Source organism: Monodelphis domestica, chromosome 2 (genome assembly GCF_027887165.1).
Source record: "Monodelphis domestica isolate mMonDom1 chromosome 2, mMonDom1.pri, whole genome shotgun sequence".
NCBI lineage: Eukaryota > Metazoa > Chordata > Mammalia > Didelphimorphia > Didelphidae > Monodelphis > Monodelphis domestica.
The window spans coordinates 99,923,927-99,946,486 of NC_077228.1; the positions used below are offsets into that span (position 1 = coordinate 99,923,927).

The following is a 22,560-nucleotide window of genomic DNA, read 5'->3' on the forward strand; positions in this document are numbered from 1 at the left end:
TATCATCTGCTCTTGCCTGTTGCCTTCAGGCAGGTGAATGTCTAAAGTATTCAGGACAGATCTTTTCAATTTTTTGAAAAGCTCCAGAGACAGCCCAACCTCCTTAAGTTCTTTATAATGTACCACTTTCCTGCTTTAAGCCCATTTCTTCTTGTTTGGACCTTTGTAGGCATTCAATATCCTTAATAAAAACCATACAAATATTTGAAGACAATAATCTTCACCCCTTAGCTTTCTTTTCACTGTGGTACATGACCCCAATTATTTTAACCATTCCCTGGAAAACTGATTTTCCATTTCTTTAATCATTTTCTGTTGCCCCTTTCCTAAAGCTTCTCTGGTTTGCCACATAACTTTTATAAATGCAAACTAACCCAACTAGTAAAGTGGCCTATTCTGACATTGCTGTTACTGCTACACATACATTTCAAATTCATGATAGGAGAGACAGTCACTATTAATGTTTTTTAAATCAACTCTATCACTCAGAAAGTATTGGCTGACAAGTACCATGAATATACTATAGACATAAAGAATTATTTCAGGGGAAGGTATAAAGAAATCAAATTATTATTACATGGAGAATCAAATGGGAAAAATGGTCTTCATTTCATGACCAAATGAGGGATTCAAAGCAAAGCATCTGCTATTGTACTAGAAAATTTTCACTATAAAGTACAATCATGATTCCTCAAAATGAACACAGAATCTCTTAGAGCTCTAAAATGCCATGAATATATGATCACCTGACAATATCAGTCAAAATTGTTTAAATTCTCGAAGCATTATAATGAATTCAGTTTATTAATACTGATATCATTTTCATTTATATGTTGGCATGGTTACTACCTGAAAGTTGAGGGTTGCCCAAAGTATATGGATGCATAGTAAAAATTATTAGTCTGAGACATTATTAATGAAGAATTATGCAAGGTAAGATGCATAAAGAACAGAATCAGAGATGAATCATTGGGGGAAAAGGTGGCCTTATAACAAGATGAGAGGAAGGGATAATTGACTCTAGTCTATAAGCTCCACTGGCATATGTCAGTGTCAAGAGATCTTGAGAATGCCTCATAACATTCTTTTTTAAAATTTATTTATTTTTAAGTATTTTTCCAAGGTTACATGATTCACATTCTCCCCCTCCCCTCTTCACTTCCCCCTCCCAGAGCTGACCAGTAATTCCACTGGGTTATACATATATTATCTCTCAATGCCTATTCTAATATTATTCATTTTTGTAATTTTTTAAACCAAAACTCCAAGTCCTATACCAATATAAACAAATGATGAATCATATGTTTTTATCTGCATTTCTACTTCCATAGTTCTTTTTCATAAGTCCCTCAGGATTGTCCTGGGTCATTATATTGCTATTAGTAGCAAAGTCTATTACATTTGATCATCCAATAATGTTTCAATTACTGTGCACAATGTTCTCCTGATTCTACTCATTTCATTCTGCATCAGTTCATGGAAATCTTCCCAATTTTTATAGAAATCAAGCAGTTTATCATTCCTTATAGTAAAATAATATTCCATCACCATAATTTGTTCAGTCATTCCCCAATCTAGGGACACCTCCCTCATTTTCCAATTATTTTTTGCCACCCCAAAGAACATGGCTATAAATATTTTTGTGCAAACAAGTCCATCCCCCTTTTTTATCTCTTTGGGGTACAAACCTAGTAGTGGTATTGCTGGATAGAAGAATACACATTCTTTTAAAGCCCTTTGGCTCATAACATTCTTAAAGAACTCTAGAGACATGGACAAAAATCAAAGCACTTGAGAGTATGTAGCAGTCTGAATTATTGGTGGGATTACCTAGAGAGATGAGATCAGTTATCACCTGTTCAGAGCTTGGATATTTTAGTTTCCTAATCCCTTATCACTTCTGTGCTTGACCGTAAAGAATTTTTTCCTATCGGTCAAGCAAAGAAGATGTGAAAACCAAAGTGGATATTCTGAATTTCACACACTGTATCTGTGTCCAACTTTTTCAAGAATGAGGATCCCTTTTTTAAGAAAAATAAATTTGCAAGCTGTACATGATGGTAGTTGATTAGGAAAATCCTTGATGACAAAAGCTGTTAATTCAGTAAGACTTTAACATTTATTTTATTAGTCACACATATGTATGAAAAATAATAACATATGTATGATATATATGTATAATTTAGTCCATGTGAATTCACAAACACTTTGTAATTGTTTGAGTCCCACAGGTCAGGAAACACTTGTTAGGTATTTTTGAAAGCTGGTTTGGATTCCTCCCCATTCACACCCCAAAATCTCTCTCTCTCTCTCTCTCTCTCTCTCTCTCTCTCTCTCTCTCTCTCTCTCTCTCTCTCTCTCTCTCTCTCACACACACACACACACACACACACACACACACACACACACACACAAATTCACTGAATTTATTTAGTTGTTCTGACACCATATAAACACAGATGACATCTTGTTGAGAGATTTTTACTCAGGAATAAGAAGTTGAAACAACTTACATAAAATGAATCTAGGACAGTAAAATTATAAATAAGATTATTTTCAGAGAACAAAGACTGGATCCTCCCTAGGTGAGTGCAGGTTTTGGCAAAAATAAAAAATGAGGGAACTCCACCCCATGTTCATCATTTTTATACAGATAAAAATAGATTGAAATGAATATTAAAGGTAGTTTAAATGGAGGCAACCAAGTGGTACCTGGTTGGGCTGGTAAGCTTGGAGTCAGGAAAACCTGAGTTCAAATTTGAGCTCAGACACTTACTAGCTACATAACAAGTCACCTAATCTTTCCCAGCTTCAAGTTTCCTCAACTATAAAATGGGGATCATAATAGCACCTGCCACACAGAGTTGTGGGGATGAAATGAGATAATATTTGTAATATAACAAATGTGTGTTTCCTTACTTCTTACCCAAATGTGTTTCCTTACTTCTTACTTAAATGGGAAAATAATTGTAGAAGAGCAAGAAGAGGAATTCAAGTGGAAGGGACAAGGGTGAGGAATTGCATTCTTCATCCTGGGGTTCTTAGTGGGATGACTGTGTACATCTGAGGCCCAGACCATTTTTTACTATTTTTTTCCAGTGGCTACTTCTCTAATATTGTCCACTTGTCAGCAATGCTGGGGCTTCTCAAATCATGAAGACCAGGTCAGCCTCTTTAAAAAAAATGTAAAAATAACAACAAACCTTACATTCTGTTTAAGAATCTATATTAAATATAAAATTTTAGGCAGAAGAGGAGTAAGGGCTAGTCAAATGGAATTAAGTGACTTGTCCAGGGTCACATAGCTAGGAAACCTCCTTCATTTTCTATAACCTATGGACAATTCTCAGGAGAGAAAAATAAATGTCATGGTAATGAGCCATTGCTGAGACATGCATACAAAAAATTAAGAGTGAACTATGCAATTCTTACACTGTCCTGGGTGCCATAATGTTTAAAACTTTGTGAATGGCATGCTAGTGCTTAGGACAGCATTTACCTACCTCATAAGTATATGTTGTCATTTTCCTATCCTCTGGGGGCATATGAAAGGAATTTTGTTCCCATAAAGAATAACAGAATGAGGCACAGGAATAGACTGACGGCTATTTAGTTAGTCCTGCTTAGAAGCATAAATTGGGATGTTTTAATATGCCCAGCCTAGGATGAAACCTTTGTGCCACTGCACAAAACAAAGCCCTTGGGAGGCTATTAAAATTTTAACATTTTCAGTTTATGCAGGAATGTTAATGAACCTGCCGAATAGAAGTGTGGAAATAGTATTTATTATGATGAAAACTTTGTAAGTGTAGAAGTGTGAAATTCATAATATAGACACATTTAGCATAAAATGCAAATGTTCCATCTAAGTGGGTTAGGCATCCAGGTCTCTGCTGGGTTGCCCTCCAGTTTAATACCTTACAGAGTGAAAACACATATGTCTCTTTCACAAAGGCAGCGTGTGAATCCATGGAACAAAATCAAAAATTCTTAAAAGGGTCAGAATAGTCACCTCAGCTGCCTAACAGCTCTGTTAGCCTGATATAGAGAATAAATCTATGTGGATGCGTTTATATCTCTATATATAGTAAATATAATAATAACTCGCATTTGTATAGTGCTTTGCATGCAAAATATTTGCTATAATATTTAATTATAAGTATATATTTCAAATGTATTCACTTATGTAAAACACTCTGATATGTAGGTGCTTAGCAATATTCATTGACTGTATGCATATATATACAGGACATATATAAAGATTGGACTGACTGTAAAATCTTTGTTGAATGTATATGTTATATACATTCAACAAAAATTATTAAGCAACTGCATGTATGTTTTATATAGTATATAGTACTTATATATGAATTAGTATATATAAAATATAAACACTATTGCATATATGCATACACATGTGCATTGTATATACCTATATTCACACATATGTACATGTACATACACATAGTAGCTTCCCTAAAGTCTTATGTCATTGTGGCAAGGCAGTGACCCTTAGCTGTCAAAGACTGTGCTCACAGAACATAAACGCTCGAGGAAGCTCCTACTTATTGACAAAAGGCTGCAAGTATGAGCCTGTAAACAGGCTATGTTATAGCTGATGTATTTGTCATCTGAGGATCAGCCTAGCTAATTATAAACAGGCTCATTAAGAGAAAGTAGAAACCCAGTTAGTGAATTTTTTCAATGCATCACAACTCATAAGTATTTCTCTGGATGTACATACATATCTATGCCTATGTGTCTGTTTCAATTCCAATAGGATTGAATGAGTATATTTGTTTCTCCACACCTCCATCAGCATTGAATTATTGAATATTATTGCTTTTAATTATTTTTTACCAGTTCTATGAGTCTGAGTTGGCACTTCAAAGTTTTTTTTTAACCACTTTATTAGTTAGGTTGAACAGTTTTTTAAACCTGTAGCTTCTGCCTTGGAGCCAATCTGTATTGGCTCCAAGGCAGAAGAGTAGTAAGGGCTAGGCAATGGGGGTCAAGTGACTTGCCCAGGATCACACAGCTGGGAAGTGTCTGAGGCCAGATTTGAACCTAGGACCTCCCATCTCTAGGTCTGGCTCTCAATCCAAGGTTGAACATTTTTGAAGTGATAATTAATAACTTGGTTTTGCTACTAACTAAGCAATATAATAAATTCTAATATATTTCACTTAAAATTGATATAGGTGCCTTTGTCCCCATGCTAAAACTTCCTCCAAGAAAAAGAAAAACTAGCAAAAACACCCAATAGCTGATCCATATGTTTTGGCTGATATTTTTACTTGCCATAAATGTATTTCCAATGTTATTTTTCTTTAAAAAATTTTGGGTAAGTTTTCTCTTTTATTATAATCAAGCACATCTCTTTTGATTACATCTTGGCATCTGTAGGGGTAGAGGAACTATTCTGTACTAGTGAAATCATGGATCCTTTAAGTAGTGCCATAAACTTACCTGAATTTTAACATTTGAGTGATTTGTTCCATGGTATGTAATATAGTCATGAATAGAAGCTAGTGTTAAACTCCTTACTTAGTGAAAATGGCCTTAATTTCTGGTCTGGTACCTATTTTGCTATAATTCACTATCACTGGAAATGAGACTGGGGAGGGGCTTGTTGGTAATGGTGAATGGTCCTGGCCAGTAGTTTCAACACTTTTAGGAAATCCTGAGAATGAAATCTACCTTTCCCAAGACAGAGATACAATTCATCTCTATCTTACAGTCTTCTAGAACTTCCTGGGAATTGAAAAGTTATGTCACTTGGTCTTGACCGTCCAACTGTTCTTTATAGTATGTAACATGGGTCTTTCTGACTCAAGGACTAACTATCCGTTATGCCATGTACCTTCTCAAGCCGCCATTTCTCTTCTCCTACTACCTCTTCCTCTCTCTCAATTGTCTACCTATTTTTGTATCTACGAATACATATATACAATGCACACATACACGTGCATGTATGTGTGTATCAACATATGTGTATATTTACACACATACATAACTTTGTTCCTTGGAGGTGAAAGTTCAGATTTCTTAGCTTGGCTTTCAAGGTCCCACCTTCCACAGCCTGAATGCTAACTTTACAGCTTCACCTACTTATGTATGCATACACACCATACACATAGACTAGCAGGTAAATTGTCTAGGTTGGCTTGTCAGGAAAAAAGCATCTTCAAATTCTTGGTGTAGTCTTCTGGATCCATCAAGATAGAAGAGAAACACAATAGGAATTGGGGAAAGGGTCTTGAGAGAAGAACTCAGAGGAGGAATAGAGACTTCTAAAGGGCAATAAAGTTGGAGATAGAGAGCAGTTCAAAGAGAAATCTGAGCTTCTAGAACTTACAATCAATTATCTAGAAAATATTTCATGTGCCTTAAAGTGCAAATGAGCCACTTCTTCAAAGCAGCTTCACAATTTTATAAATAGTTTTTATAAATTTTATAATTTCATAAATATAAGAAATCAAAATGGTCCCTGTTCTTAAGGACTTGATATTCTAACCAGGGAGGAGCCCTTATCCGAGGATTGTGTCAGCTCCACTTTTTGGTCCTACAATGACTTACACACTCTTGTTGTTGTTGTACACACTCCCCAAACCTGTTCAAAGACATAGTGCCCCCTCTTCTGCACATCACCCCTCCCCAAACTCATTTCCCTCACTTATAGCCTAACAATAGGGAGCCAGTGGAGAAGGTGAAACCCAGTAGGGATCAAAGTGATTCTGTTGTTTTTTTTTAAAGAGTTGAATATTGAAATAAGAGGTTATCACAATGTTTTGTCACTCAGCAAAAGCAAAGCTTCTGAGAGTGAAAAGGGTAATGACCTTAATTCAAAAAAGGAGGAGTTAACTATTCCCCCAAGGGCAGAATCTCAGCTTGTAAAGCAGGTTTAACCAAATGATTTATCAGAAGTCATTTCTGTTATTTTTCTGCACCTTGCTGTGAGTTGTGTTAAATGCAGAAGCCAGAATGGCTTATTGGCTGAAATCCCTGAGGTGTCCCCATTGGTAATAAAAATCCTCATTTACTCTGTCAGAGGTTCTTGCCAACCTCTATTATCCAAGTTGACACTATGAGTCACAGCAGGAAGTCATCCAGCCTCATCTCATTTCCCTGGGATGTTAAAAAGGTTATAAGTTTTGATATGTAGGTGGAGAATACACTGTAAATCTTCAGCTGTAACATGAACCAAATGCTCCTGTTACTCCTCTTACATAGTTCCTTCTTTCCAGGGCATTCACTGGTAGCAGTGGGTGTGACTTGGAAACCCATCTCCCCTTTCATCTACCCAAAGAGCTGAGAAATGTCACACAGCATTTTGATCCAAAAGAAGTGCAGGGAGGGTTGATATAGGGAGATGTGTGAGATGACAACTGCATCAGGTGGAGTCTACATTTGGGGATGCTAATATGGTACAGGTGTGAGATTATTTTCCCCCGGCATGTGTTGTGCAGCTGGTGCAAAAGGAAGTTCAAATTGTTTTATCAATGCCTTGCTGAATATATCATCAGATGCATGGGGGCCCTCTCACTCTCCATGTTAATGAAGAAGGACATTTTCATTTCACAGCAGCTTCGGGAATAAGAACTTGTTATGTGCTGATCACTCCCCATATTCATTATCTTGCAGGACAAAGTTAACACCAATCTCTAATTGCCAGGAGATGCCCATTAAAGTGCAAAATGTCAAAGCTCTGAGCAGAAATCTAGGGCACAAACTCTCGATAAGGGAAAATAAAAGTCTGGTGTTTTAAAAATGTGCTTTCTTAAAGGTAGTTTGCTTGCCCTGAATTGTAGTGGGTGTGAGGATGATGTTATTGTTTGTGTGATGCCAGTTAGTGAACACCTCTGCCCTGTTTCTAAGTATTAGCTATGAAGCTGTGGGTTCCTGGAACCCATAGGGATTCTGAAGGGTCTGTCTGGACGATGGAACATGGATGCATGGGTAACATAGCAGAACTTACTTGTAGATTTTCTCTCACTAATCTCAGCAGAGAACCCTCTTGCTGCTAATTCAATTTTGCCTCTCCTCCCTCCAAGGCTGGAGTCAAAGTTTCAATGGCAACAGACAAAATACTTCCATTAAATGCTGACCAATCAGACCTTTCCTATTCATTTCAGATTATATAACCCTAAAGAAGTAGAAGGCAGAGAAGAGGTAGAGAATCCAAATCATCAAAATTCCTGATGAATCCCAAATCTTTGTTCTCAGCTGTAACCTATCTTTGAGTACTTGTTCCACATTTCCAATGATCAACTGGGCATTTCCACTTGGATACCAATAAATTAAATTCATTATTTTCACAATCTTATTTATTACCTTCTTCTTTTCCATGAAACCAACTCTTCCTCTTGAATTCTCTATTTCTGTTAATGGTACTATTCTTTGACATTTGGGAAACATTGGAGTTGGCTTTGACTTTTTTCTCTTGCTCATCTTTCACTTTCAGTCAGCTGTAAAATCTTTCTTAGGTGAAATGAAAATCAGACTAAAATTAGAATTAAAGGACTTGGGTTGAAATATTACCTCTTAACTTTGTATCTATGTGAACCTAGAGAAGTCACTTTGCTTCTCTAGATTTGCTCATCTATAAATGAAAGGGTTGGACTATACATTTTCCAAGGTGTCTTCTAGCTCTAAATTTATTCTGCCTGCACAATGTCTGTTATATTTCCATTTCATTACCACCACCCTAATTCAGTAACACATTACCATTTATGTAGACTAAGGCATTAACAGTTGGGAGATCCAGAGAGTGCTCGTGTTAAAGTTTATGCTTGAGTAAAGTTTGAAGGAAACTTAAGTATTATAAGATATGGAGTTAGGAAGAGAGAGTATTCCAGGCTTGGGAAATAGATAGGCAATGCAAAAAAAGTACAGGTGGGGATGAGATGGAGAACAGTAAGAAAACCAATTTGACTTGTGAAGGGAATTAAGTTATAATGAGGCTCAAAAGGTAAGCTGGAATATAATTGTGAAAGATGCTATATGCCAAAAAACAGACTTCATATTTGATCCTAGGTAACAAGTAGTCTACTGAAAATATGGAGTATGAATTGGATGAGCAAGAAATGTGAAACGGGAAAAGCAACTAGAAGACTTTGGCAGTAATCTAGGTGAGAGATGATGAAGTCCTGAACTCGGTTAGTAATGCCAAGAGTAGAGTAGAGAACTGATGTAAGATATAGAGATAGAATCACCAAGACTTGACAACTGATTGGAATGTAGAGTTAAGAAAATTAAAGAGTTGAGGACAACTCCAAAGATTATAAACTGAGGTAGTAAGAAAGATTATGATGTTCTCAAAAGATACAAGGAAGTTTGAAAGAGTTTTGCACACTCCTAGAAGCCTTCTGGGAGGAAAAGTTGGAAATAATGCAAAAAAAATTCATGCATCTAAAAAACTGGTGTGATGAAACTGAAAAGGAAAACCAGGCTTTAAAGGCCAGAATCAGGCAGCTGGAAGACAATGATCATGTAAAAGAGCAAGAGTTAATAAAGCAAAGCCAAAATACCAAGAAATTAGAAGAGAACATAAAATATCTCACCTACAAGGTAACAGATCTGCAAAATAGAGGGAGAAGAGATAATTTAAGAATAATTGGACTCCCAGAAAATCCAGAAATAAACACCAAACTCGACATCGTGATACAAGATATAATCAAAGAAAATTGCCCAGAGATTCTAGAACAAGGGGGCAATACAGCCACTGACAGAGCTCACAGAACACCTTCTATACTAAACCCCCAAAAGACAACTCCCAGGAATGTAATTGCCAAATTCCAAAGCTATCAAACAAAAGAAAAAATCCTACAGGAAGCCAGAAAAAAACAATTTAGATATAAAGGAATGCCAATCAGGGTCACACAAGACCTTGCAAGTTCTACTCTGAATGATCGTAAGGCATGGAACATGATCTTCAGAAAGGCAAGAGAGCTGGGTCTCCAACCAAGAATCAGCTACCCAGCAAAACTGACTATATACTTCCAAGGGAAAGTATGGGCATTCAACAAAATAGAAGACTTCCAACTTTTTGCAAAGAAAAGACCAGAGCTCTGTGGAAAGTTTGATACCAAAAATCAAAGAGCAAGGATTGAAATGTCCTGGAGTAACTTATTCTGCAGGAAGATGAAAGTTCAGTGATAAGTACTGAGACTAATATGCAAATTCCTTGCCCAATCCCTTTACATAACAAGGACTCAAGTTAAATTAAAAATGTATTCTAATTATAGTTTCATCTAGATTCTCCCAAGTGAAGAACTGCAACAAATGTCCAGGTCAGGACTATGATAAAGAACTCATCATTAGCCCCATTTCTTTGGAATACTACTTTTTGTCAAGCTCATTAACATCATTAGGAATTGTTGGCTAACACTCTCTTACTTAGTGCTTCACACTAGCCATCTGTAATCAGTTTTTGACTGATCTGGTTATAATATATTCTAATTAAGAGTATTTTCGAAGGCCTGATTACCCTTTTAAGTAATTTGAGTGATAGATATGTATCATGCACTTATTTTCATTCCTACTTTTTGCTGGTCTACATTTTTATTTCTAGTTCCAAAGTGTGGCATAAGAAAAAGGATAATGATTTATCCTGAAGGAGCAATGACTGTTGACTTTCCTGCTCTACATTAATATGGATTCTCTCCTTTGAATCCTGGGCAAACTGTGCTTATAAGTTCATTAAGTTTTTAGAGTGACTGGTTTCGGAATTGTGGGTATAACCATAGTCTTAATCATATAGCCAAGCCTGCAAAGCTCTCTAGGTCAGAAGGTCTTTTCATGTATATGCGACACATACACACACCTTTTCTTCTAGGAGAGCCAAGTCTCCATGATCCTGTGTTTGTTTCTGTCACAAGACTTTTTGTTTTTGTAATGAGCTGTTAACAAGCTCCAACAGATTTATGGTTACTCAATATAGTTCCGTGAACATGCTTTACAATTATGACGAATTCTTAGGGGAGTAGCTCCAGAGGGACTGCTCACTCATTGTGCCCACATTCAATTTACATGTCCCAAATAAATTTATATATCTATATATGTACACATACATATATAAATCTTAAATATAATGCCATTGTGTTACATAGGAATAAATGTTCTAGAGAGAGTTTTATTCTTTCATCTTTGCAATTCTCAAAAACTAAACAGCTCAATTATTTTGTGAATGTGGATTTAACTGTGGATACTTAAATGGCAGTGTCTATGAGACAGAAAGTATATTGACAAAATATTTCCCCCCAAATCATTGAGACATGAAGATATTTCCAACACTTGGAACATCAGATGATTGACTAAATTTTTTTTCATCTGAATATTTGCTATCACAGCCACAACCTACATTACTTTGGCCCATATCAGTAGCAGTGACAATTAACAGGCACAGAAGTTGAATTGAGAGTCTTGCCATTGAGCAATATTAGGAGTCATACAAAGAAAATCACCATTAGGAAAGCAAGTGGTTTAATATGAAGTTGTGTTTTAAATTACGAGAAACATCCTTGTGTAATGACCTGAAGGATTATTTGAAAACCAATGTGTTTGAACTGTAGCACTAGAAAAAGATCAATAGTTTCTTTTTTTAAAATGCTGATTCAGTTGTGTTCTTGTTTTTTTTTTAAACATATGGAAGTATTTTCCTGCAGGCCTCAGGTTGAATTGAACCCCAAGTGAATATATAAATCTAAATTCTGAAAGATGAAATTTACAGAAGTGCTGCTAGCAAGATTTTAACCACTGGTGCAGTTTTATGTATTCATTCATTTAAAGTAAATAAGTACCCATAAAATCTCCCAAATCCACAATTAAATATCATAATGTGTGTAAAAGCACTCTGGAAAGTTGTATAGGAAAGAGAAATAATCATCTTCAGTGACTTCTCATTGCCTTGAGCATAAAATATAAATTCCTCTATTCTTTGGCTATAGCCTTCTTTTACAGACTTTTCCAGATTATTTTATACTTCCTGCATGGCACCAAAACTAGACTTCTTAGCTGTTCCTAGAATTCAGATTTCATCTTTTCTTTCCATACATTTGCATTGCATTCATCTCCCATCTCCATGCATTTTCATATCTCTATTCCTGTGCCTGGAATATACATTTACCTTATCTTTCTCTGAATCTTTATCTTCTTTAAAGACTTGGGTTCCAACTCCTCCATGAAATCTTTTTGGCTATCCCTAATTTTTGAGCATTCTATACTTCCTCAAATTATCCTTTATCTATTATTTGTATACATGTGCCTCTTCAAATGATTTTATATAATTTTTTGTATATATGTATACATATACATTACCTACATAACCCCCTTTCCCCTCTACTTCCTGTTGCTTCATCCTCCAAACTAGACCCTGGACACCATGACATAGAGGAACAATATCACTTATCTCTGAGTTTCTCTTCACCTCACCAATTTTTCTGCTCCACCACATTTCCTCATATAATCTTTCCTACTCTCTCCTTTTTCCGACCTTTTCTTCCAAGAACTGTAATACAATTAAAATTACCATTGCTTCTGGAGAGGACTCATCCAATTCAAATTCCCAGAACAAAACATCCTTCCTTTTCCACTATTCCCCATATATTTTGTCTCTCCCTATTAAAGTATAAACTTCCCAAGAGCAAGGGGTATCCAGCTTTTGAATTTGTTTTCCTGTTTGGCACATAGTAAGAGTTTAATAAATGATTTTTTCAAATGTTAGCTTCTTAAAAATACTAAAGTATTCTGGTTTTAGTTTTGTATCCTCAGTACTTAGTATGTGCCTTGCACATGGTAGGTGTACATTTGAAAATGAAATTGAACAACAATTATTAGATGCCTATTGTATAAAGCGCTATGCTGAGAGCTGGAGGAGATACACAATTAGATAAGTCAACTGATTAGGCATTTAAAAATTCCCATTATGTGCTAGGCACTGTGTTAGATGCTGGAGGTATTGAGACAAAAACTTTCTTTAATTTAAATCCTTTCAAGGATTTAAATTAAATCTTCAATTGTAGAAGACACTAACACAGATGTGGTATATATATATGTATATATACATATGTACATATATGTATATATATGATATAAAATACTTAGAAACTTCAAAATTCTTGAAGCTTCACTCATGTAAATCATTATCATTAAAATAGCTTGCATTTATTGTACTTGGAGTATTTTATATTTCATTTGTTTCTCACAACAACCCTGGGAGTTAAATGCTATTATCATCTCCATTTTACAGATGAGGGAACTGAGGCAGACATTGATTAAGGGACTTGCCCAGGGTGATATTGTAAATGTTGTGGTAGAATTTGAACAAAGGACTTCTTGCCTCCAAGTCCAGCACTCTTTCCACAATAGTTTGTGTTCCTGAGTTTTAGAATACTAGAGTGTTATATATGCTAATTTTTTAACTTATTCTATTTTTGCTTTTCTAGATTAAAAAAATCCTTAACCTAAGAGCTTATTGCTTTATAATATGAGGTCTGCTAACACTCAATATTCACTTGAACCTGAAAAAATAAGTATTTTAAAGATTGTCATTTCACTATAATCATTTTTATTGAATCTAGTTTTTCCAACATTATGTTTAAATTTATAATTTCCTTCTTTCTTATTTTTCCATTGGATATATTGCATCTAAAATAGAAATTGTTCTTATGATTGTCTTATACTCTGGGTATTTTTTCACATCAGTCAGATTTTAATCCAAGGACCTTCCTTGCTATGCTATTTGAAGTGTTTGTGTAAATATTTATGTATATATACATGTATACATTTATTTATTTAATATTTAGTTATATATTTAGTTAATTAATTTATTTAATGTTGGTATTTGTTTCATTTATGGTGCCTTTAGAATAATGTTATTTCCCTATTTGTCTCTTTTGATTATCGATATAGATATAGTTAGAGACAGACAGAAAGAGATAGGGGAAGACGAGATCTATTATCATTTATCAGCAAAGTGCAGTTTCCTTTCTCAGGTATAGTTCAACCTTTACTAGTCAGGGAAGCTTTCACCTGCTTTGCCTTACTCAGTTTCCAAGCTGGAATGATTTCCTCCTCCAGCAGTCTTATGCTCCCCCTTTCCCCCTATTCCATATGGGTGCTAGCCTTAGCGGGACACTTGACCATTTATAGAACTTAATCTTTTGGGATATTTTTTGGCTATTTGCAAGGGACTAGTCATTGCAAATGTTTAAGAGAATTAAAATCTCACAGAAACCAACCAACCAACTTTTTATTACTCTTAGGTATGATTTTCATCATCATCAACAAAAATAGTTTTTAAAGTACTTTAATATACATTATTTCATGTGATCCTCATGACAGCCCTACAAGGCAGGGCGTTAATAATTGCTACTTGCATTTTTCAGATGAGAAAACTGAGGGTAAGAAAGATGAAGTAGCTTCTCCAGGACCACATAGGAAGTGCTTCCAGGATTGGAGGCAGCACCAAAGTGGGACAGAGCTATTTCCCAGGAGAGTGGACTGCTTCATAAGAGAGTGTAATAGAACTACTCTCACTTGAAGTCTTTAAGTTTCTCATTTAGACATAGGTTGGCTTACATCAATTCTGAAGCTGCATTCCAGTTCTGAGAATTTTATTCTACCCAATGTTTCTTTTTTTTAAACCTTTACCTTCTGTCTAAGATACTAATACTAAATATCAGTTCCAAGGCAGAAGAGCTAGGCAATGGGGGTTAAATGACTTGCCAAGGTTCACAGAGCTAGGAAGTGTCTGAGGTCGCATTTGAACCCAGAACTTCCCAACCCCAAGCCTCTTGCTCTATCCATTATGCTACCTAGCTACCCCGTGTCCTATATTTTCTAAATATAATTCTAAATATATTTCAGTGATTCTATTTTGTTGATGAAAAGTCAATGACTTTTTATTTTTCTAAATATAGTTCAGTAACTATTCTGTTATTGAAAAGTCAATGACAAAACATAAATATTTCAGAATTACTCATACTTCCTCTAGAAATAAAAATGAAAGGAAGTTGTTTGACAGAAGAAGCACTGAATTTGGATCCAGAAGACTTGCTGTCAAATCCTAGTTCTGGTTGAATGCTTATTCTGTTGTATAGTACCTTTATGAACCTTGGGCTCCCTTCTATGGGCCCTCAATTTCTGCTCTATAGAGAGGAAAAAATATTTCCATGGTCTTTTATACCTAGATTTATTTACTTGGTGAAAACTGATATATAAACTGCATTTTTGAAAATTCAATTCAATTTTGATTGCTTAGGGAGATATTTTTAATGAAAGGGAGTCCTATTATCTACAATGTAATTCTATTGGGTTTGAATAATTACCTCTTTGCTTTATCCCTCAGGTTGGTTTGAAGTTTTGTTTAGAAAGGTTTATTGAAAGAGATGTAATGACTTAGTGTCATCAATTGTAGCAGCTTATGAAATTTACAAAGTATTTTTCTGATGGAAAAGCAAGCTATTTCACAATACAGTAGAGGGCTGTTACTGAAAAATTACTTATTAAATCTAAAGTTCTTAAAGAAAGACTTGCACATAATAAGTGCTCAGTAAAAGCTGGTCAAGAAAATGAATAACACAATATGGGACAATTTCAAAATAACCTTTTTCTCAGTCAGATGTCTTTTAGACAATAAATATATCATCCTTAAAATACACCATTACAAATAGCATCATTCTAAGAATTACAAGCTTTGCTTCCCTTCTAATACAAAGTCACAGACTGCTTAATGCAATTATTCTTTGTGAATGACAGCTGTTCTACTGTTTCTGTAATTTCCCATGCCCAAAAGTTAATATCAATTACAATTAAGGAGGAAAATTATTTTGGGTAACTGATGATACTTGACAAAAACTCTGGCAAATACGACAACAACGTGAAATCTTGTTAAACTTTTGTTTTTCTGTGTTGATTTTTTTAAAGGTACAAACTGTGAATTTGAAATTGATCAGTGTTTGTCACAGCCTTGCCTAAATGGTGGCACCTGTCAGGATTCTGTGGGGCGCTACTTCTGTGACTGTGCCTCTGGATTCCGTGGTGAACACTGTGAAATCAACACCAATGAGTGTCTCAGCCAGCCATGCCTTAACCAAGGAAAGTGCACTGATGGTTACAATAGGTAGGTCCTTGTTTATATTTTGATGAATGACTCAGAAGGTACATGATGACCAAATGGCCTCATTTTGATGGGTATAAATGGCTCTAATATCTCTTACTATCTCCTTTCTACTCAGTGTTGGGAGTATACATAAGTTTCAGTGGCCAAAAATTCAATTCAATTAAATTAGCATTTATAAAGCATTTAATTAATACCTGTTGATTTGGAAATGGTGTGGTTCAATGAAAAGAAATCTGGCTCTGGAATCTGGCTGGAATCAAGAGTTCCTGGGTTCAAAACCCACCTCTAACACTTACTACATGAGTAACTTTGGGGGATTGATTTAAATTCCATGGACCTCAGTTTGCTCATCAGCAATATGAGAGGGTTGGATTAGATGGGCCTCTGAGGGGCTTTCTAGCCATTTATACTCTATGCCTCTAAACCATCTCCTTTCACTGTCTTCTAGACCTTCTGCTATCTCGCCTCTTAATTTCATTATTCAACTAAAATTGCTCTCTCCAAAGTTGCCAATGATCTTTTAATTGCTAAAACTCATACTTCTTAACCTGTCTGAAGTATTTGATGCTGTTAATCTCCTCTTCCTCCTATATATCCCCTCCTGTCTAGGGTATATGATATGGCTCTCTCCTGGTTGTCTACCAGTCTCTGCCCCCTCCTTTTTAAAAAAAAATTCATTGAAATAGTTTTAATTCAACAACATTTCCCTCAGTTTCACTTCTTTTCCCCCTTTCAGAAAGCCAACTCATGACAATATCTTTAAAGAAACAAATAAAAAGAAGGAAAAAATATTGGCAAAATTATTGATACATCGAAAAAGTATGAAAATATTTACAATATATCATATATGTCAATCTCCCAGTGCTGTAGAGGGGTAGGTAGGAGTGTATTCTCATGTTTGTTTTTTGGAGCCAAGCTTCTTCTTTCTAATTTCTGAACATTCACTTTTGATTATTCTATGATTTTTTCTTTCCATTTAGATTGTTATGGTCATTGCGATCATTATTTTCTTACCTCTTTTTACCTTTCTCTATACCAGTTCACATAAAATTTTCCCCATTTTTTTTCAGTATTTATCACATTCTTTTTTTTTTAATTCTACAGTAATATTCCAGTACATTCATCTACCAGTTTGTTTAGCCATTCTCCAATTGAGGGTATCTACTTCGTTTCTAATTAGTTGCTATCATCAAAAGTGCTATTATATAATATTTTGGTATATATGGAGACTTTATTCTTGCCAATGGATTTTTTAGGATATTAATCTTGTAGTGGGTTCTCTAGGTTGAAGAGTACAGACATTTTAGTCATTTTATTTGCATAATTTGGAATTGTTTTTGAAGCAGTTATATTTATTTATAGTACCAGCAGTATACTGGGAAGCCTATCTTCACACAAACTCTCCAACATTAATTATTCACATGTTTTGTCATCTTTGCCAATCTGTAAGGTATGAGGAAAAATCTCAGGGTGGTGATTTACATTTCTATTAGTGATTTGGAATATTGTTTCATATGGGTTGTTAATAGTTTATAATTCTTCTTTTGAGAACTTTTTGAGTCATTTCCTTTGACTACTAATCTACTAGGAAATGACTCTTGATCATATACATGTGTGTGCAAATATATATTGTAAAGGATAATTTTAGCATTGTGACCTAAACTATATTAATTATTGGTTGCCATGGGATATCCCAAATAAAATCCCAAGTCAACTGGAAATTTATGTTGATTTTAATTAATTTTAATTAATATAGTGGAAAGAAATTAAGAAGAAGGGAGAAGGAAAAGGTGTAGGATTTCTCCCACCTGGCTTGTGCCAGGGGGAATATAAGAGGTTCTAGGAAGATAAAGTTTTGGAGAGTAAAGAAGGAAGGAATCAGCCTGAACTCCAAGAGGTCTCAGCCAAGATGCCTGAATCTGAATTAGCTCAAGGGAAAACTCACTGCCAAAACCCAGACAAATAGCTGCCGCCACACCAAGATGTTCTTCTGCACCAATGGTAGCCTAAGCTTGACTTAGGACAGTCTAGGGGCCTGTCAGCTATTTCTGATTTGTCATTTTCTCTATCAAAGGCCATCCTCCTAAACACTCAATCCTCAAGCATGGTTACAGACATACCTGATTTTGTTAGACAAAGTAGGGTGGAGTAATGCAAAGTTCCCAAGACATCCATGGTTTTGTTAGACTAAGCATCTTCATTGTTACAAATCAGGAGATAGCTAAATCCAATATTCACAATATATAATATGCTTGTGTGTGTGTGTGTGTGTCTTGGATATCAAACCCTTATCAGAGAAATATAGCAAAAAAATTCTCATTCTATCATCTCCCTTATATCCTAGATAAATTAATTGCACGTATGTAAATAATTTTCAGTTTAATGTAACTGAACTCATCTATTTTATCTTTGCTAAGTGCCTTGTTTTGTTAAGAATACATCTCCTAAGAAAGGTATATGATTTGTTTCTTTTCTATTTTTTATCATATGCTCTTTAATATTAAGGTTAAGGATCCATTTAGAATGTACAATGGAATATGATGATTATTACTTAATCTTCTTTACTGATTCTTCATGTATTTCATTCTCACTAAAGGTGGGGCCCCTCAAATTTCTGTTTTAGGCCCTCTTCTCTTTTTCATTTCTATATACTATTTCACTTGATGATCTCATCAACTCCTACATCACCAACTGAGTCAACATATCCAAAACAGAACTTATCTTTCCTCCCCAGTATTCCCCCAGTTCCAGACTTCCTGTTACCACCAAGGGTTTGGTCATTCTCCCAGTTACCTAGACTCTTAACCATAGTGTCATCCTTGACCACTCAATCACCCTTATACTATATAGTCAAACAATTCCCAAATATTACCATTTCTACCTTCATAACATCTTTTGCATAGGTCCTCTTCCTATAATCAAACAGCCACCACCACTCTGATTCAGGCATCACCTCTTTCATATATTATTTCAACAGCCTTCCAACTAGTCCCCTTACTTCAAGTCTCTCCTCCTACCTAATCATTCTCCACTTAGCTACCAGGATGGTTTTTGTAAAGAAAATGGATCCTACCTTAGTCCATTTTCAGTGAGCTCCAGTGACTCTTTATCATCTCTAAAATCATATTCATAGAAATATATCCTACACACCCACTGCCCTGTCTGTCTAACATCTCAAGATCTTCACAACCTGGAACATTCATGCCTTTCCTGATTTCTTGCATTTCACTCCCTTCCATACATCCAGCTACATCTGCTTACTTGCCATTCCTCAAATATGACATTCCACATCCTATCTTGGAACCTTTGGGACTGGCTCTCTTCAGGCTCAGAATGCTTTGCTCCCTCACCTCCACCCTTGAGCTTCCAGGGCTTTCCTAAAAAATCAACTCAGATCTGAGGCAGAGACCCTTTTGTTCTAGCTCCCTCTGCACCAGAATTGACTAGCCTCCCCCTGTTCATGCTCTAATCTGCCCTCTGGCTTTCGGTAGCTTCTATTGGTTCAACTATTCTGGTTCTTTGAAAATGTGTGCACATGCCAATCACACAAAGTTGTTGCCTTCTGTTGGTATCTTGTGTTGCCTTCCTCATTTGGGAAATGATCTGGTGATAAACCATGTTAAAATGACAGCTGATATTTACAGAGATCTTTAAGGTTGCAAAGTTCTTTGCATATGCTCTCTCATTTGATGCTCAAACTTGTGAGGTAGAGATTATTATCCCCACTTAGTAGCTGGGGAGACCGAGACTTAGAGAGAGGTTAAGTGAGTTGCCCAAGGACATACAACAAAGAAGGCTCAGACTTGACTCCAAATTCAGTACTTCAATGCCAAACCATATCTTTCCAGTGAAAAATCTCGACCCAGAGACAGTTGTTTTTTTCTTGGTCTGTAATTCTGCTCTCCCTGACTCACTAGCCCCTGGAAGGATTCCATTTAATCCCTCGAATCTCAAGTTCCCATGAGGTACAACAATATAATCTAATCATCTGATAATAATAAAGTTCACATTTCTCTAATTCTAAACAATTAACAAAACATTTTCTTCATAACTATCCTGCGAGGTATATAGAACAGGTTTTGTCATCTGAACCTATGCTATCATCTGACTACAGAGCACCGAGTGAGGAAACTCCCTTCAACTATTCTGCAACTTTCTTCCCCTCTTCTACTCTTAGAGTATCCTGGGTCAATGAAAGTATAAGAGGCTTTCCCAGCATCACACAGATAGAATGTGCCAGAAGCAGGGCATTAGTCATGATTTGGTGAAAGTATGGGTCAAGAGAGAAGTGATTTACTCATCCCAATGATTTATCTCCAAAATCAGTGCCTTTTCTCCTGAATCATGATTTAATCTTCTCCAAAAAGTACTTCCTCCAAAGGTCATTTGTTCCTTGAGCTACCTTGTGTTTTGTTTCATTTGTTAGCTCACTTTTAAATTAAAGCTTTGAAAAAGGGGTTTAACAGCTCTGAGCTGTTTATTGTGACATCAAATTCACACCTTTGTAAAATTTGCTGTCAGTGCACCAGTTTTTCAATTCAGTGACATCGACATGTTTAGGATGCAAAAGGTTTAGATAAACAATGCTAGAGGTTCTTCTAAGTGTGAATCGAAAGCTGTGTCTATAAGATGCCAAAAATCTGACTGAAAAGTGAAAAAGGTCCAATCATCTGGATGTTTTATATACACAATGCCAAACATCTGGACATTTGGCACCATGAAGACAAAACTTCCAGATGTTTGGGTGTTTTGTGGATGTATCCGAAGGATGAGAACCCACTCTTGCAAAACGTTTGCAAGAAATGTAGTGAAGAGTAGCAACAATGTGACTCTTGGACAATTCAATTTTTCTTGGAGATACTTTGGGGGGAAAATTCCAAACTACATTTTTCTATGTCTGAGACACTGATTTTGTTTAGTGACATCTTAGCCAAGTTGACAAGCATCTTTTTCACAAAGCATTTTTGAAGGAGCATAGGCACACAAACTTGCAATCCAAGGGTGTTTTTTCCAGATTTTTTTCCTCCACTGCCTTTGAATTCTTTTGGCAGGATCCATATGGGTTTCGTTAGGTATTTTGTAAGTAATTTGGCCTGGGAAATAGAGGTCAAGCTCTCTAGATTATTTTTTTATACAATATACTCAAACTGGAATTGGGGGATGCTTGTACTCTACTATTATAGTGAGAGCCTAAAACCCATTTGCCAATCAGATGCAACCTAGTTGCTACATAGTGCCTAGAACTTGGTCAGATATTGAAGACATTAAGGTCATCCACTGTATCCAGGATCATCACCAGTCATCCTGACTTTTGTCTTGTCTCTGAACTTGAATGACTTTGGAAAAGAGAATGAAGTCAATGACTTAATGCAACTTTGCCTCACTTAATTCCAATTCATAAACCCTTCAAAAAAGAAAGACTGCCACCACCACCAACAATAACCCATCTTAACCTTGACGCTTTTAAAATTTTTAGCCACTGTGTTCTCTTCTCAACAGTAATAATCTCCTTTAGGGAAAGGAAATGCCTCAGAAGGAACTCTTAGATAACTACCTTCCAGCAAAATCAAGATTTGATTTATACTATCATCATTATAGAGACATTGTAGCTAGAGCCAGCTCAAAGCCAAGACGTTTTGGTTCAAATCCCTTCCCTGATCCTCACTGTTTGTGTTCTAAGTAATTCTCTAAGATCATAAGTTGTAGAAAAGGTGCCAGCCTGCACTGGTGTATGGGTTTCCTCACCATGAACCACAATATGCCAGGGAAATCACAGACCTAGTCACTGTCCCTATTATCCTCAAAGGCAGTGTTCCACAGTGATTAGGGTGACTCCCACAAACCAACATCACTCAAACATGCACATGCAGACCTGCCCCTATTCCCCAAATAAATTCTGGTAGCTCCCTTTTGCCTTTGGGATAAAATGAAGCTCTTTTATGTGGGCTATTAAATCCTTCATAGTATAGACCTAACTTACTTTTTCAGGACTTGTTTTTCCTCACATATGGCACTTCTGTCTCCAATCTGGAAGCCTTTACATTGTCTCTCTCACATGCTTGGAGTACTCTCTTGCCTTTTGCCTTTTGTAATCTCTAATTTCCTCCAAGACTCAATTCAATTTCCATCTTCTGCCAGAGGACTTTCAAGCCAACCTTAGATATTTAATACTTGTGTGACCCTGGACACTCAGTTCTTCAGTTTTAAATGGATCTAATAATAGCACCTTCTTCCTAGAGTTATTGTATAGGCCAAATGAGATAATAATTATAAAGCATTCAGCACAGTGTCTTGTATATAGAAGACAATGTATAAATGTTAGCTACTATTTTTATTGCTTTAGTGAGCATTAAAAGTTTCTGATGAAGTGCATGAGGTTCAGAAGTCTAAGAAGAAAAATAGCTTCTTGCAACCCACAGAGATGTGATTCTTGTTAT

The 22,560-nt window shown here is 35.9% G+C and overlaps 1 protein-coding gene across 1 annotated transcript in view; it reads left to right on the forward strand.

Moving 5' to 3' along the window:
- CRB1 (crumbs cell polarity complex component 1) overlaps window positions 1-22,560 on the forward strand; it is a 227,487-nt gene that overhangs the window by 125,018 nt on the left and 79,909 nt on the right. Inside the window, exon 3 of the mRNA XM_056815688.1 lies at window positions 15,928-16,123. Coding sequence (XP_056671666.1) covers window positions 15,928-16,123 — 196 coding nt within the window. The remainder of the gene's footprint in view (window positions 1-15,927; window positions 16,124-22,560) is intronic.